The 16,964-nt window shown below is 34.8% G+C and overlaps 1 protein-coding gene across 1 annotated transcript in view; it reads right to left on the reverse strand.

Moving 5' to 3' along the window:
* Positions 1 to 409: 409 nt before the first annotated feature.
* Positions 410 to 16,964, reverse strand: part of PURG (purine rich element binding protein G) — a 36,495-nt gene continuing 19,940 nt past the window's right edge. The window contains exon 3 of the mRNA XM_021694241.1: positions 410 to 512. Coding sequence (XP_021549916.1) covers positions 410 to 512 — 103 coding nt within the window. The remainder of the gene's footprint in view (positions 513 to 16,964) is intronic.

A 16,964-nucleotide genomic window follows, 5' to 3' on the forward strand; every position in this document is an offset into this window, starting at 1 on the left:
GTTACAGATTTAAAAACATGTTCCTTGTGAGAGGCAGTGGGTTGAAACTATCCCTCCTCCTCTTTTGAAATTGAGTTATATAGTTACATGATCTCTTAAGAAAGTATTTTCAAATCTACGTCTCTCTACCTCAGTGCTGACAAATGGTTTTTTTTGTAAACCAAAAGGCTCGATGAATCAAACCAAACCAAACCCAAACCAAAACCTGGTAAGAGTCAAGAAGTACTCCAGTGTGGTGGAAGATATTCCACTTAAGATCAGTTTGGAAATGATGCCAATGGTGTTGGACACTTGTCTTCCCTTCGGTGGAGGAATGTCAAGTACAGAAGCCTTGCATTCATGATGAACTTCGGTTCATTTCGTTCACACAATGCCTTTATTCTGAAGTGTAACATAAGAGACTTATTCCTTATTCCTCAACTGTTTTTGTAGTGTCATAGGGCTGTTCCTTATGCTGGATTTGACAACAGTGAAAAGGGTTGATATTCTCTCTGGATTTAGGGAAATTTGAGCTAAAGAAAAAATATTAATTTAAATTTAGCATATATGAAATTTCAAAGGGAGTTTCACTATTTTCACAGTACAAACGCGTAATGAATATCATTGAAAACCTTTCTGTTAGAAAGCATGTAACAAACCCTCAATTTTAAGTTGTGTGGAGGCCAATTTTGGCATATTAGAAGATACTGTATAAGAAATGTGCAATAGGAATAGGTAGATACAGGTATATTCAGATCTCAATGCACTGATGCCAAGGAAAATATATTTTTACTCACCAAGAGAAGAATATACCTTGAAGCATCTATGCAGACACATGAATCAATCATGTATCTGCCCAACTTCTAATTCTGGAATAGTGATAACAGGGTCATTTAAGAAAAAGTACTCAATTACAGTATGGCAGCAATTTTATGTTGTATATATTTAACAGCAAAACATTTTTGAAAATAGAATCATTATTATACGGTAAGTTTACAATTCACCATTTCTATACTTGTAATAACATGCGTTTATTTGTTTTCCCAGTTTAAAAAAAAATCCCACTAGGACCAACATCTTTCAGAACAACAATCTAACATGGAACAAAACCTCCTAAGGAAAATATTTAGCATCACAGAGATTTGAGAAAAGTTTGTTACTCAGCATCACAAAATACTCAATAGATCTACATTTAAGATTGTTCATGCCATGACATTAACACACCTTTGGGTTAATATATCGTATTTAAAAAAGATACCAAGATACAAACCAAAGAACTGACATGGAATTTATTTTTAGTTTCTCCTTGGTAAGAGTAGACTGCTAATAAACTTGACTTCTGTCTGTACTATGTGATGATAACTGCGTCTATGAAGCAGCATTTACATTTAGTAAAACATTTAAAACTAGTGATAGAAAAATGGCCACCACAGAAAAAGAACTAAAGATAAGTGTAATTATAGACCACTGTCTTTTTATTAAGTGAACTGCCCCCAAACAAAAAAGAAAGCAAAGTTTGTTTGCTGTGAAATATTCTTCTGTTAAAAAACATTCTTGGATAAAAGTTAGCCTACGTTTTATAAAGGTCAGAAAGATGTTAAGAATGAACTTCAGAAAAAAGTTAACTTTTGGAAAAAAAAAAGATCCTATGCCTTTTCTTCTGAATCAAATCCCTTGTATAAATCAACTATTAATTTTCTGAAGAGGGCACAGCGGCTAGAGAGCTGCGCATCCACATTACTGATTTAAATCTGAGAATTTGCCAGGCAGGGCTGACTTGAACATAGAAGAAACAAAACTCATTTCTTAATGTTTTAGGGTTACATTAAAAAAAACCCAAATAAAGAAAATTGAGTTATGACAGGCTGGCTTAATACTTTCACTTGCCCTTATATTTGACCAACATTTCAACACAAGGTAGAACCAATTAAAGATAAGATTTAAAAAATAAAAGCTGTCTAAAAATCATTCAATGAAAAAGCCTTCAAATTTTACATTTTAACCTCAAATGATTGTAGACTAACTTAGACTAACAGTTTTGCTGTCCTCACACACACTTTTGTTACTCTCGAGTTTTATTTCTGAATTGTTCATTGGTTCTATCATGTAACACAATTTTCTATTAAGTTAAAATAGTTTGAATTATTATATTATAAGAAGCTTTAGAAAAACACATAAGTAGGATAAATTTATAAAAGGATAAAGAATATTTTCTGGGATTTTAGACAAATTCTATACAGACAAATAGCTAGATCAAGGTAATAAAGTGCCTTCATTTCTAGGTAATTAATTTTTCACTAAAATATTTTAAGGCTTCATAAGAAACTTAACATTATCAGAAGTGTGATAGTATATAGGGTTATGCTATTAATTAGCATTCTTTCATAGGTCTTATTTCATTTATCTTTTAATTCATATTACGTACTTTTTAATAATCATCAGTTTAAAATTATAAATCTGAATTGTAAAGTCTGAACTCATTTTGCGAAGGAAAAGAAAGATGTATAATTTCTAAAGGCTGTGATTTGTACTTAAGACCTTATGACTCACAGGTGGCTTGTGAACAATCTAGTTTGTGTCATAATAGTCAACAGCCAATGCTCTCCAAAAATTCAACAGAATATTTATCCCATGGCCAACAGGGCCATCATTTCATTCATTCATATATTCTATTGTCTCTACATTTAAATGATGTGCAGCCTTAAGTAAAAAAGGCCAGAGAAAATCTAAAATAAATTCTTCAAATACAGGCACAATGAGTATTTTTTTTATTGCAATAGCTTATGCATAATCTGTACTGTATGCCAACATCCAATGTTAAAGCATTTACATTTGTTTTCAGTTTGCTTCTATTACCCATGGGTGTATCACAGTAAAATACTGGAAACCTAACAGAAGTGTATATAATAGCCATAATCATACAGAATTCTATTTCTTCTTGTCATTTCTCTTTGGGATATATGAGGGCATTTTAAGCAATGCTGTGTAGTTAGTTATGCTGGCAGCCCCTGATTTTAAGATAAATTATGACTATATGGGCATTGACTTACTCAATTGATTATAACCAATACAAACTAATTAAAATGTTCGAATATTCTTTTTCAAGAGGTTAGCTATTTTTATCAGAAGATTACTAAAGTCAGGCACCAGATTAAATGTCCATGATACCTAAAATGCTTATCTAACTACCACTGGATTAATTTAAAATGTTCCTTAAATTAAAGGTTTTTGAGGTTAGGAGGGAGGAGGAAAGTGACAACTCCTTGCAAAGAATGGTTTCAGTGAAATGTTCCACATAGAGAAACAGGAACTACCAGTAGGAAAAAGTGCCAGTCTTAAAATTGGGCTTGGTTTTCAATCTAAAGCCTAGTAAGAGTAATTCCTGGTGATTAAAAAAACAAAACAAAACAAAACAAAATGACAACAAAATGGCATAAACATTTATAATTGCACATTCCTTTACCAAAGTGCCAAAAGTTACCCAAAAATCTTTTTAAATGCATACGATGCTACCTTTCAAAATCGAAGTATACATAAAGTTTTACCTTTTTCATAATAGTATAGTATAGTTTCACAAACTTATCACAAATGTAACCAGGAAGATGAGTTATAACTTTCTAAAAACAGGATAGTGTGTTTTTAAAAAATAACTGTTAGAACCTTTGTCATGATGAAGACTGCAACCCAAATTTAGCCAAAGCATTCCCATAATATCCGAAAACATCACGAGAATTTAGGCAAATTTTAGTAGTATTCTGTCATGCAATGCACAGACACCATAGTGTTTTTTTTTTTTTTTAACACGGGTTTAGTTATCCTGTTTTAATCTGACTACATATTATACTTTCTTTAATCACTGAAGTGACAACATATGGAATAACTGAGTTTTGAAAACGGCATTAAACACTGAGGTTTCTAGCCTTAATTGCTCATGCCTATTAAGCATGGCAAAAAGGTCTGATGCATGGGTTATTAATTTTCATGCTCTATCTTTTTATTCTAAATGGAAACGTATAGAGATAATACGATAAGGACAAAAGGACGTTAGAGACCAAAGCACTGATATATGGAACAGATAAAAGAATAAGCAACTGTATGGAAATCTTCCATATCATTAAATTTGTTACATCAGGGGAACACAGTAAAAAATAAGATCTCTTTACCAAGTTATAATTATACTAATATGCTTTTAAAAAAATCAGTGGCATGCATATAAAGTTAAATTTTTAATATTTTTATTGTTTGAATGTGATGAAGTTAAACTACAGAGGTATGTCATTATAAACTGAGACCAAAAAAATTATATTGTTCAGAGGAAAAAAGAGAAGGTAAGATCATGATTCTCAATGACAGGTCATCTGCCTTGTGTTATGCCACGGCTAAACATTGTGGTGTAGTGCCTCATTTAATTAGGGTGAAAATGCTGGCAAAAACATAAAAATGCTAATAATAAAATTAAGATTAGTTCATAGTCAAGTAACATTAAATGACTATCGAAAAAGAACCCCTTCTTTTTCCTACAGTTTGAGAATCTCAATATTCAGTGTAAGAATGTGAACATATAGAAGCATATGAAAGAAATGCCCAATTCGATAAATTCTTCATCTTCTGAGGATGGTGGATGGGACGTAGATTGGTATCCTAGTCCTCTAAGAGAATTAACAAACTTCAAAAACACAGGTAAATTCGGAAAGAATCGGGCATGATAAATCACTGATAACGACTCCCCCAAACCCAATATACTGATAGGTTAATCACAGAAAGGTAAATATTCATTCTATATAAATTTAACGAACCTTCTTGTAGTTTCTGAATATTAAAATATAATCGCTTGTGGGTAGATAACAATCTTGGGTAGTGGCAGCGTTTAAAATTTGTTAAAGAAATACTTCAAATAAACATTGAAATGCAGAAGATCCTTAATAGAAGCTGTAGGCATGTGGAAACCCCATACTTTATGTGAGATTCCAATTATATTTAGTTCCTGCATTACCCAAAGTAATATAAATTGCATAATCTCTCTTGCCAATACACACAGATATTTTCTTGTCTTGGCAAAACCTAGGCAGTTGCATTTACCTAACTTAGCTTTTCCCTGGTAGTGGTCCTATAGTGACCAGTATTTATACAAAAATACTGGACATACCTATAAGAACCATTCTTACCATATAATTTAATCTTGTTTTCTATGATTCAGCTCTTGCACAGCATTTTTCATTTCCAAAATGCCAAACAACTAATTGTAATAGTTATTTCTCATTTCACAAGGAGGGCAAAGTTAATAAATGGCTTGTGAGGTGGTGGCACCATACAGGGTTTTCAAGATCCTACGTATCTTCTCTGTTCTGTAGGCAGTTTTTTATCTAACATTGCCCTCTGCTATGTGGGTATACTTTATGCATGCCCCTTGAAGCCAAAGACTCGATCTTGTTGTCTGCTGTATACCCAGAGCTCTCAGAATGTTTAGCTCGTGCTGTAATGCGGAATAAATATCTGTTGATTTGTCGAATGAGAAATAGGACTGAGAAAATAAAACAAAGAACCTCAACATACTGCCCCCACCCTCGACTTCCAAGTGAAAAGCCATGCTTACCCACTCTTGCTTCTCCACTACAGTAATGTAAGTGGTATTACTCTTCTTACATAATAGGGTTGTATTTAAGAGTGAGTAATTCACTCTTAAATCTTGATGGCAAAGACCCTATGGTATGTGTCCTCCAGAGTACTAAGACTCAACTATTTCTACAACTACTCCTAAAACTGCATTATTCACCTTTCCTTTGGCCAAGTATTTAAATTAAAAGTTATGTTTCTGCACACAATTGACTATTCTTAAGCTAATTCAGGCATAAAGAATCAAGAAAATCCTCACGGCTATAATCATTAGCACGGATATGGAGAATATCAGAAGGGACTGAAAAGACATCAAAATCAGCAAAAAGAATTGGGGACTAGAGGTTCTTTAATTTTCTGGAAATTAGTGCAGGAAAGCTAAGATCCTTGAGAAGATAGTAATTTTAGTGAACAAGGTTAATGTCAAGTTTGAACTAGATGATATCGAAAGTCTTTTCCAGCTCTAAAATTCTATGTTTCCTCTTCTGGTAAGATGAGAATCTACACAGTATTCAAAGTATATATATACATATTTTTTTAAAAAGGCATAGTTAAACTTGAAAAGTTTGATGTTTTGGAACTCTTGAGCAACTGTGAACATTAAAAGTTTTCTTTAAACCACCATTACTCCTTCTTTTGCAACGATACCATGTAAAGCCTTTTAAATCCTGAATAAATATACTTAAATTATGTCATATAGTGTGGATATTACTTTGCTGACAATACTTCATCTTGTCAGCAAAATTAGTAGTGAGGAGTTTGCTCCTAATCCTGCTACTTTGCATGAACCTGTCCCCTAAAGAAGTCTTAAGTTAAGTACAAATAAGTACAATTCATGACCTCATTTCCAACTTCAAAGAGAGGAGGTGAAATTATTTCTTATACAAATTAGTTATTGTTTTAAATCACAGCAGTGGAAAAACAAAAGGCTATATGATATTAAGTTTGAATCTCTAAATTACTGTATATGTTTATAAAGACAGGACTATGAATTCAAACATTCTGACTGAGAAGCAACAAAAACAATACTAATTCCAAAACTAGGAAGCAAAATCTAATTTTCATTTGTGTCCTTCCTCTTTTCTTTTTTTTTTTTTGTTAAGTCTAGCTGGGGGTTTATTGATCTTATTAATTCTTTCAAAGAACCAGCTCCTAGTTTTGTTGATCTGTTCTACTGGTTTTTTTTTATTCCTGTGCCATTGATTTCTGCTCTGATCTTTATTATTTCTCTTCTCCTGCTGGATTTAGGCTTTATTTGCTGTTCTTTTTCCAGCTCCTTTAGGTGTAAGGTTAGATTGTGTACTTGAGACTTTTCTTGTTTCTTGAGAAAAATCTAATTTTTATTAGCCAGAACCCTAAATACGTGGGAGGAGGAAAGATGATTTACTATCAGCTTTAATTTTTGCTAAGCTGGGACTTCTCAAAACCCTTCAAACAGAGTGTACTCCCTGGGAAATCAGGTTTATAACTCTTTATTTCACAACTTAAGACCTCTTTGCCCTTCTAAAATTAAACTGATATCATTACTCATGCTCAAATGTGAACAAGGGCCATATTCTCATTTTTCCACATGGCAACAAACATTATTGGCAGTTAATTAAAATTAATTACTCCAACTAAAATGATGATGAGCTGCTGAGAGAATTCATGCATACTGCTCAAAAGTAGTTAATCATCTTTATGGTTTAGAACATAGATCCTTGAGTCTTGGTATGATAGCACTGCAAGTCCTCCATATATGTTAAATTATACTAATGAGATTCTCTTGATGATTCAAATGTAACTGCTTTTTTATGTGAACTAAGACTTAGGAGAAGTAAGACATAAGCCAAATTCTACACTAAAGCAATTGTGTTAAAAGGAAGTATCATTTCAACATTTTTGGAATTATTAGAGTGAAATATGAATGTGGTAAAATAATTTAGGAACCATAAGGAGAAAAAGAAGTATGAGAGGGTAGAAGGAAGGTGTATTTAGTGGAAGGCAGAAAGAAATGAGAAAATCAGTAGTTGAGAGGGATTCACAGAATGGGGATAATCTGAAACTTTATTAATATTTTCTCAATAATCTGGCAAAACTTCTTATTCATTTGTGTGCCTTTTTCCATAGGACCAATACAAGCACCATATTACTTTATGGTCATTTTCCCCCTTGCTGAATAGTTGTATAAACACTGAAAATGACATGCTAACATCCCATAAAGTTAAGAAAGTGCTTGTTGTGTGTGCTGTTGGTGTGTGAGTTAATGTTCTGGAATCTCTTTGTGGTTCTACAGCTTCTGATTTAAGAATCTTCAAGGTGGAGATAGTATGGATTGGGATGGACTAGCTGAGGGCCAGCTCAATCCTCGCCTTCATGTAGTTATGCCAAAATTCAGACTCCTTTTCAGTCAGAATAAAATTCTCTTGAAAAAGACAACAGCAGACAGTAACAATTCACCCTTTAGATCTGTTGGTACACAATTTACTGTGACTCCCTAGAGTCACAGTATAATCTTCACTTAAATTTATTACTGCTCCCAAATCTCAATGAATCCTTGCTTAAAATGGCAATTTTTTAGGTAAATTCAATTAGAACTTTCAAAAAAACCCCACCAAAAACCCAAAAATGCAATCTGGGGATGTTGGTTTCATTGTATCTACTCTCCTCCCATTTGTATAAATTATGGATCAAAGTGAATTTGTAATAATAAAACTGAGCTCAAAAGGTCTATGTTATACAATTTTAAGAGTGCATAAAACTACCGAGCCATCACCATATTGATAAACAATGAAAGCATTCCTTCCAGCATGCTTTGATTATGGAGATATCATAAGAAGTATCTCCTCGGGGCGCCTGGGTGGCTCAGTTGGTTAAGCAACTGCCTTCGGCTCAGGTCATGATCCTGGAGTCCCGGGATCGAGTCCCGCATCGGGCTCCCTGCTCGGCAGGGAGTCTGCTTCTCCCTCTGACCCTCCCCCCTCTCATGTACTCTCTCTCATTCTCACTCTCTCAAATAAATAAATAAATCTTTAAAAAAAAAAAAAAGTATCTCCTCACCTAGAATTATTTTTCACATTTGCTTTCTGAGGTCCAAGCAGACCTACAAAGGGAAGGAAACAATACGGTAGCACAGCCATTACAACTGCTGGGGTGCAGTTGCCCAGTATCTTTGTTGTTAATAGAATCTCCCAGAATAGGACCTCTTGATGCATCCAACAGTAACTAAGGTGGGAGGGTCATTTGAATGTTAGGAGTACTGTCACTTAATATTAATATTAGAGGGGATTTTGTCCCCTCCATTCTTACTGCACTTTTGCTGCCCTGAATTTAACAATAGTCACGTGTCATTTAAGATGCTCAGTGAAGATCTAATTATTCCTGGCCTGTTTTTTAAAAAAGTATTATCCACAAGAGAAAGAAACTATTTACTGATGAAGTCAACAACATAGATGATCTCAAAATTATTAGGTTGAGTGAAAGAAAGCCAAATACCGAAAATACATGTTCATTTATACACAATTCCAGAATAGACAAAACTGGCCTGTAGTCACAGAAGTTGGATCAGGGATTGCTTTTGGAGGTCCGGATTGGGGAAGGAGTGGGGCTGTTGACTGGAAACGGATACACAGAAACTTTCTGGGGTGAGAAAAGTGTTCTGTGTCTTGATATCTGTCCAAACTGATTGAATGATACATTAAGATTTGAGCATTTTACTGGATGTAAATTATACCTTAACATAATAAAAAGCATTGCCACTAAACACAATGTTCTTGCTGAAGCATTAGAGTTGGGTGGCATTTTTCTTTTCGTTTCAAAATGTCTGCCTTCACACTGTCCCATAAAGAGCAACATATCTTAGAATGGGATCCATGACCAATACTCTACAGAGAATGTGGATTTTTATATCAGAGCACTGAACTAAACCAGGTTTTTTATTGCTGGAAAAAAAAAAAGAAGACAAATTCTTTTATGGACCATACTAAGTGTAACAGCTCTAAGAAAGGATAATAAAACATCTTACCTTTAAAAAGTACCCTAGAATAGGAAAGGATTTTTAAGTTCAATTTATCCTTGTGAAGATACTAATTTATAAAGGCATAAAAAACATCAATAAAAAACTTAGCTCAAACGCTACTTAAAAGTGATCATGGCAATATGGCCTTCAACTCTCTTTTTGCTTTCCCCAAGGGTGAGTGAACACTGGGGGCGCAGTAGGATACCACTGGTTTCTAAAGGAGACTGACGAACGTAAAACATTTAGGTGGGAAGGAAGCAAGATTTTACTTAGGCTACTTTGGTGCATATCCAAGCATATATATTGACCATCACATTTTAAAACCATTTTGAACGCCAGTGTTTTGGGGCCTAATTTATGATTACCTCGCCACTTCAAATGTAAGGGGCCACGTGTTCATCAACTTTAAAGAGGTTATAGGCAGAATCAAAAGAACCACTGAATTCCCGGCTTCCTCCAGAAAGAACCTTACACTCTCCGACAGTTCTAAAAATAATGAACAAATTCTATTAGTTCTGAGAAGAAAGTAGTAATACCCTGAATAGCATTTATGTACAAGTAATGCCAAGTATTCATGGGCAAAGTTAAAACTATAATCAAAAGCCAGATAATTATTTATCCAACTTGTTTCTTTTTTAATTCCAAGTCAAGCCCACCAAGGGTTTATGTTGTTTTAAATCCGCATGTCATACAGCGACACCTAAAATATGTAATTTTACTACTCATCATGATCTTCACCTGAGATTAGACAGAAAAAAATGAAAAAATTAACCAATTTCCCTAGCATAATGGCTGACCTCTGAGAGGAACTCCATTATTTGTTGATAAAGTGAATGAATGCTTTCCTTTCCCTTGATTACCAGTTCTTACCTCACATAGTGGCTTCTTACTGCACATTAAAAATTCAGTATGATTGAAAAGGAAAAGCATAGACATTTACTTAGTAAAAGAAAGCAATGCTCTCTACTGCTGTTGTTGACATAAAATCACATAAATATAAATCAACACAATTGTGAAAGCATAACAAATTGATAGAAGATAACCTAGACTTTTTAGCTATAAAACATTCCTTTTAAAAACTCAATTAAAGGGGCGCCTGGGTGGCTCAGTCGTTAAGTGTCTGGCTTGGGTCATGATCCCAGGGTCTTGAGATCGAACCCCATGTGGGGCTCCCTGCCCAGCGGGGGGCCTGCTTCTCCTTCTCCCACTCCCTCCTACTCCAGCTCGCTCTCTCTCTCACTCACACACTCTCTCAAATAAATAAATGAAATCTTAAAAAAATAAAAAAAATCAAAACTCAATTAAGGGTGCCTGGGTGGCTCAGTCATTTGAGCGCCTGACTCTTGATTTTTGCTCATGTCATGATCTCCGGGTCGTGAGATTAACCCTCAGATTGGATTGGGCTCCATGCTCAGCACTGAGTCCGCTTGCCCTTCTCTCTGTGTTTCTTCCTCCCCTGTCCTCAAATAAACAAACAAACAAACAAATAAATAACATCTTTAAGAAAACCCAACTCAATTAATGACACTAAAGGCCATTGTTTGCTTCACTAGAGTGAACAATAACTTTCATAATTAATAGAATGGATACTTGTGAAATGTTTCATGTAAACATCTCTGAGATACAGATTTAAAAGTTCATAAGTACCGAGGCACCTGGGTGGCTCAGTCATTAAGCGTCTGCCTTTGGCTCAGGTCATGATCCCAGGGTCCTGGGATCGAGCCCCACATCGGGCTCCCTGCTCAGCAGGAAGCCTGCTTCTCCCTCTCCCACTCCCCCTGCTTGTGTTCCCTCTCTTGCTGTGTCTCTCTCTGTCAAATAGATAAACAAAATCTTAAAAAAAAAAAGTTCCTAAGTACCAAAGATAAACAGAATACCAAGTGCTAGAAGATAGAAATTGTAGCTTGAGATTATATGAAATGAGAAAAAGCTCAGTATCAAGATGATGGTCTGCAGGGGCCTCTTTATGACAGTAACTGGCACCAGTAACTAAATTGATCATCTTGAAACCAAGGGGGAAAGCATGTATTAACTATCAAAAAGCTATTTTTTCAGTCAAAAATGACCCATAACCATAATCCTGCAATGTTTTCAACTTTAAAATAAATGAGTGTGAAAACCGCTCTAGTTGACAGGTGAAAACAAATATCCTGAATCAAGTCCACATACTATCTCCCACTGATTTTCAAGCAAAGCAATAGAGAAGTAGAAATTGAGTAGTGGAAGGACCACTCCCTGAAACCTAGTTCAAGTTCTGAAATGACTGGTTAGATGATTATGAACAAGTCACATGCTATCTTTAATATTTTTCCTATCTGTTATAAAATGAAGGTGTTAAATGACTCCAAAGACTCCTTCGGGCAAAAATAATTAAAGTTGATGGCAGATTTAGACAAGAAAATCTTATGTTGTCAAGTCACGAAGTAAAACAGGTGAATATAATACTTTAAGTAGTGGGGTCATTGATCCCCAAATCATGAAAACTGTCTGACGATCATCTTTTTAAAAAAGGAAATGAAGCAGTTTGGATTCTCTCCAGCAATACAAATATGCTTTGATATTTCCCAGTCTGTGGACAGTTTATTCATTTTCTTAACGGTGTCTTTTGATAAACAGAACATTTTAGTTTTGATGAAGTGTCTAATTTTTAATGTTTTTCTTTCATAAAAGCTAGTGCCTTTTGTTTCCTGTCCAAGAAATTTCTGCCTACACAGTTGTGTGCTTTTAGATTTGACTGACAATAGCTTCAAGAGATTATGACTAGCCCAACTCCCTGGCTACTGCTGTACTTGAGAGTTCTTGTGGCAAAAGGAGGCTCCCTTCCAATTTTGCATAATTTTGTTATACTTTCTGGGGAACTGTTCATGTTATGGGTTGGGAAGAAGTAATAATGATGTTATTAGTATTTACTAAATGCTTATTATGTGATAGAAACTTGCTAACAGCTTCATGTATCTTAATACATTTAATTTTTTAAAGAGAATCCTGGTTGACTATAGCTTTTGTGAGGGCAAGAAATCTTACGTGTTTTGTTATTGATACAACTTCTGGACCAAGACAATTGCCCCAGAACAGAGTATTTAATAGGTATAAACTTAATGCTGGTTAAATAAATTCTCACAATAAGTCTATAACATTACATAATTTACCCACTATTCACAATAGTGACAGAATTTGGACTTGAACCCAGGACTGGCTGACACCAAAGTCTGAGTTCTTTATAATTCTGTACTAAGGCCACTAAGACTGCCTGATAACTCTGGGGGAACCCAGAACCTAAAGATACAGCTGAAATTACTACTATTACTTAAGGGGGTGGAGGGAATGGTTTAAAGTTATTGTTGTTTTATTCCTCTCATAGCAAAAAGCAAATGTGGAACTTCTATTAAGCTCCCCCACCTTTTTAAAAGATTTATTTATTTGAGAGAGAGATAGAGAGCACAAGGGGTGGTAGGGGTAGAGGGAATCTCAAGCAAACTCTGTCCTGAGCTTGGAGCCCAACACAGAGCTCAATCCCATGACCCATGAGATCATGACCCCAGCCAAAGCCAAGAGTCCAACCCTCGCTCAATGGACTGAGCCACCCAGGTGCCCCTCCTTTTTTTTTTTTTCTGCACACCCAGCATGGAGCCCAAGCAAGGCTTGAATTCATGACCCTGAGATCAAGACCTGAGCTGAGATCAAGAGTCGGAGGCTTAACTGACTGAGCAACCCAGGTGCCCCTAAGCTCCTTCCTGACAGCCATATTGATCTATTCACATTTATAACTATATGGTAATTTGTGCAGATTGAGATAATATGAAGCTTTTATGGCCAGATATATAGGGCCAGGAAAATTCAATCTGCACGTAAAATTTAGATCTCAGCCTGCTAACTCCTCAGTGATGCTGCAAAGCCATTGTTCACTGGGAATGCAGGAGCAAGGTTATTTATTTAGTGGAATTTCTAGTCAACAGACCTTTACAATACTCTTAATCCTATTGAAATTGAATCCTATTGAATATTGAATGAATACAATGTAGAGAGTACAATTAAATTTTGTATGAATGAGAATACTTCAATGCTTTAGAATCTTAATTGTTAACAACTATAATCACTGCAGGGACACCAAACAACAACAACAAAACAAAACTATCATCACCATATAATGATGTAAATGAAGAATATTATAGGTTCTTGAGTTAATTTCATATAAACTTAGAACATCCTTTCAAATAGGTTTTGAAAAAACCTGTTTCCAACTTATTATGTGGTCATTTATCTCTTGCTCATAAGAGTTTAAGAAAAAAATTCTCTAGTTGGTTTTTAATTATTAACTGAATTGACTATGAAAATGAAGTATTTTTATCTCTTAAATTCTCTAAATAACACTTTTTGAAAGCTACACTGCAATGCAGTTGCCATGATAAGACTTATGATGACAGGACAGCAAAGGATCTGTATTCTAGTCATTAGGATCAAGTTCTGGAAGGTTCACTAAGGTGGGAGCTCAGGAAATAGACTAAATAATAGAGATGGCCAAAGACTCAATAATTAGAGGAAAAAAGGCTTAATCTAGGCAAATGATTTATGTATATTGATTACCAAAATAATGATTTGATATGTCTTCTGCCAGGGCCAAAACCCACAGTATATTGAGTGCAGAACTGAGCCCAAAGATGTGATGAAAACAGGAAAATACCTGGAACACATTTAAAAAAAAAAAACTATTTAAATTGGCTATCAAAACATGTGCTTAATTCACGGAACTAGAACAAATAATTCTGAAATTTGTATGGAACCACAAAAGACTGAAGAGCCAAAGCAATCTTGAGAAAGAAGAACAAAGCTGGAGGTCTTACAATCCCAGATTTCAAGATATACAATAAAGCTGCAGTAATCAAAACAGTATGGTACTGGCACAAAAACAGACACACAGATCAAAAGAACAGAATAGAGAGCCCAGAAATAAACCCATGCTTTTATGGTCAATTAATGTACAAAAAGGAGACAGAAAATACGACGAGGAACAAAGGAGACAGAAAATACGACGAGAAAAAGTCTCTTCAATAAATGGTGTTGGGAAAACTGGACAGATACAAACAAAAGAATGAAACTGGACCACTTTCTTACACCATGTACAAAATAACTCAAAATGGATTACAGACTTAAATGTAAGACCCGAAATCATGAAATTTCTAGAAGAAAACACATGCAATACTCTTTGACATTGGTCTAAGCAATAGTTTTTTGGATATGTCTTCTTACGCAAGGGTGACAAAAGCAAAGATAAATAGGGCGCCTGGGTGGCTCAGTTGGTTAAGCGACTGCCTTCGGCTCAGGTCATGATCCTGGAGTCCAGGATCGAGTCCCGCATCGGGCTCCCTGCTCGGCAGGGAGTCTGCTTCTCCCTCTGACCCTCCTCCCTCTCATGTTCTCTGTCTCTCATTCTCTCTCTCTCTCAAATAAATAAATAAATAAAATCTTTAAAAAAAAAAAGCAAAGATAAATAATTTGAACTACATGAAACTAAAAAACTTTTGCACAATGAAGGAAACCACTAGCAAAATGAAAAAAAATGCTACTGAATGGGAGAAGATACTTGCAAATGATAGATCTGTGAAGGGGTTGATATCCAAAATATATAAAGAACTCATACAACTCAATAACAACAACAACAACAACAACAACAAAAAGGAAAAATCCGATTAAAAAATGGGCAGAGGACCTGAACATTTTCCCAAACAAGACATACAAATGACAGGGACAACACAGATAGATCTGGAGGGTGTTACGGTAAGTGAAATAAGTCACAGAAAGACAAACACCATTTGTTCTCACTTATATGTGGAATCTAAAAAACAAATGAACAAACAAAACAAAACAGAAACAGACTCATAGATACAGGGAACAAACTGATGGTTGCCAGAGGGTAAAGGGGGCAGGCTGATGCGAGAAAAACATGAAGGGGATTAAGAGGTACAAACTTCCAGTTATAAAATAAATACATTATGGGGATGTGATGTACAGCATAGGGAATATAGTCAATAGTATTGTAATAAATTTGTATAGTGACAGATGGTAACCAGACCTATTGTAGTGATCATTTTGTAATGTATAAAAATACTGAATCACTCTCTTGTATACCTGAAACTAATATAATACAATATTGTATGTTAATTATAATTTAAAAACTATTTAAATTATCTGTAAAAACATGTACTTAATTTTACCAAATTTTGATTTCAAGTTTACCATTAAAATTTCTATAACGTTATTATGAAGGCTGCAATGAGCAGTGGGCTTCTTATAAACCTTGGTATTTTATTAGATTGCTAAGTGATCTATAGCAAATCATTTAACCTGCCTGGGCCTGTTTTCTTCATCTGTTAAGTGAGGTTAGAGATAATGAGCAAAATCAGTATCTTTATCAGAATGAAATGAGATACAATATGTGAAGGAACTTTGAAAAATATGTGAAATTATATGTAAATTATTATAATTGAAATTCCATATTCTTTTTATATTTAATTTGATTAGAAATTCCAGTTATGGAAAACCTTTCAGGACAAATGAATCTTTTGTATCAGTAACTAACTGAATTTATCCATTAATGGCTCTTCTTTGCAATGTATCTACAGAAAATTGTTACAGCTTCTGATTTATTAACACAGTAACAGTAGAATCAGGCTCATTGCATTTGGCTAAGATATCGGTGAGACTCATAGTTGAGAACACCGATGGATTTCTGTAAATCCAGACAGATAGAGAGAAAAGGAGTTTGTGAAGATATTGTTATGTGCGAAGAGAGTGAAATAAAATTAAAGTGCGGATGAATACAAAAGGCTAGAGCAGGGAGGGCAAACATATGATATGATGTCACTCCTCCTTGCCTTCCTCAACCTCTCCCCAACTCAATCCCCAAGCACACACAGAAACCACAGCAGTCTTTTATGAAGAGCCTGCATGGGGCTTCACAATCATCTGCAACTTTGAGTTTAGGAAGTCATTACCACTTGAATACAGTAGTCATATGAAGATGTCCCCTGAGATGAAACAGAATCATTATTCTTATCCTAGGACATCAAAGTTGATTTGGAATGGAGAAGACAGAATCATTATTTAAAACAGTATTGCTGTAACTCTCTAAATTGCATCAATGACATATATTTTGAGCATTGTAACACATGTAGATAATTATATCATATTTAAATTAAATAATGCAGATAATGTAGATAATTAAATCATATTTAAAGGCTAAATTGTTAAAGGGAAAATAACATTTGGCATTTTATAATCAATAGCTTCAAACACACTTCTCATATATACCAACACACTGCCTGGTACGTGGCAGATAATCAGATGAATGTCTGTTGAATGAAAAAATGACAGTTTG

Source organism: Neomonachus schauinslandi, chromosome 2 (genome assembly GCF_002201575.2).
Source record: "Neomonachus schauinslandi chromosome 2, ASM220157v2, whole genome shotgun sequence".
Lineage (NCBI taxonomy): Eukaryota > Metazoa > Chordata > Mammalia > Carnivora > Phocidae > Neomonachus > Neomonachus schauinslandi.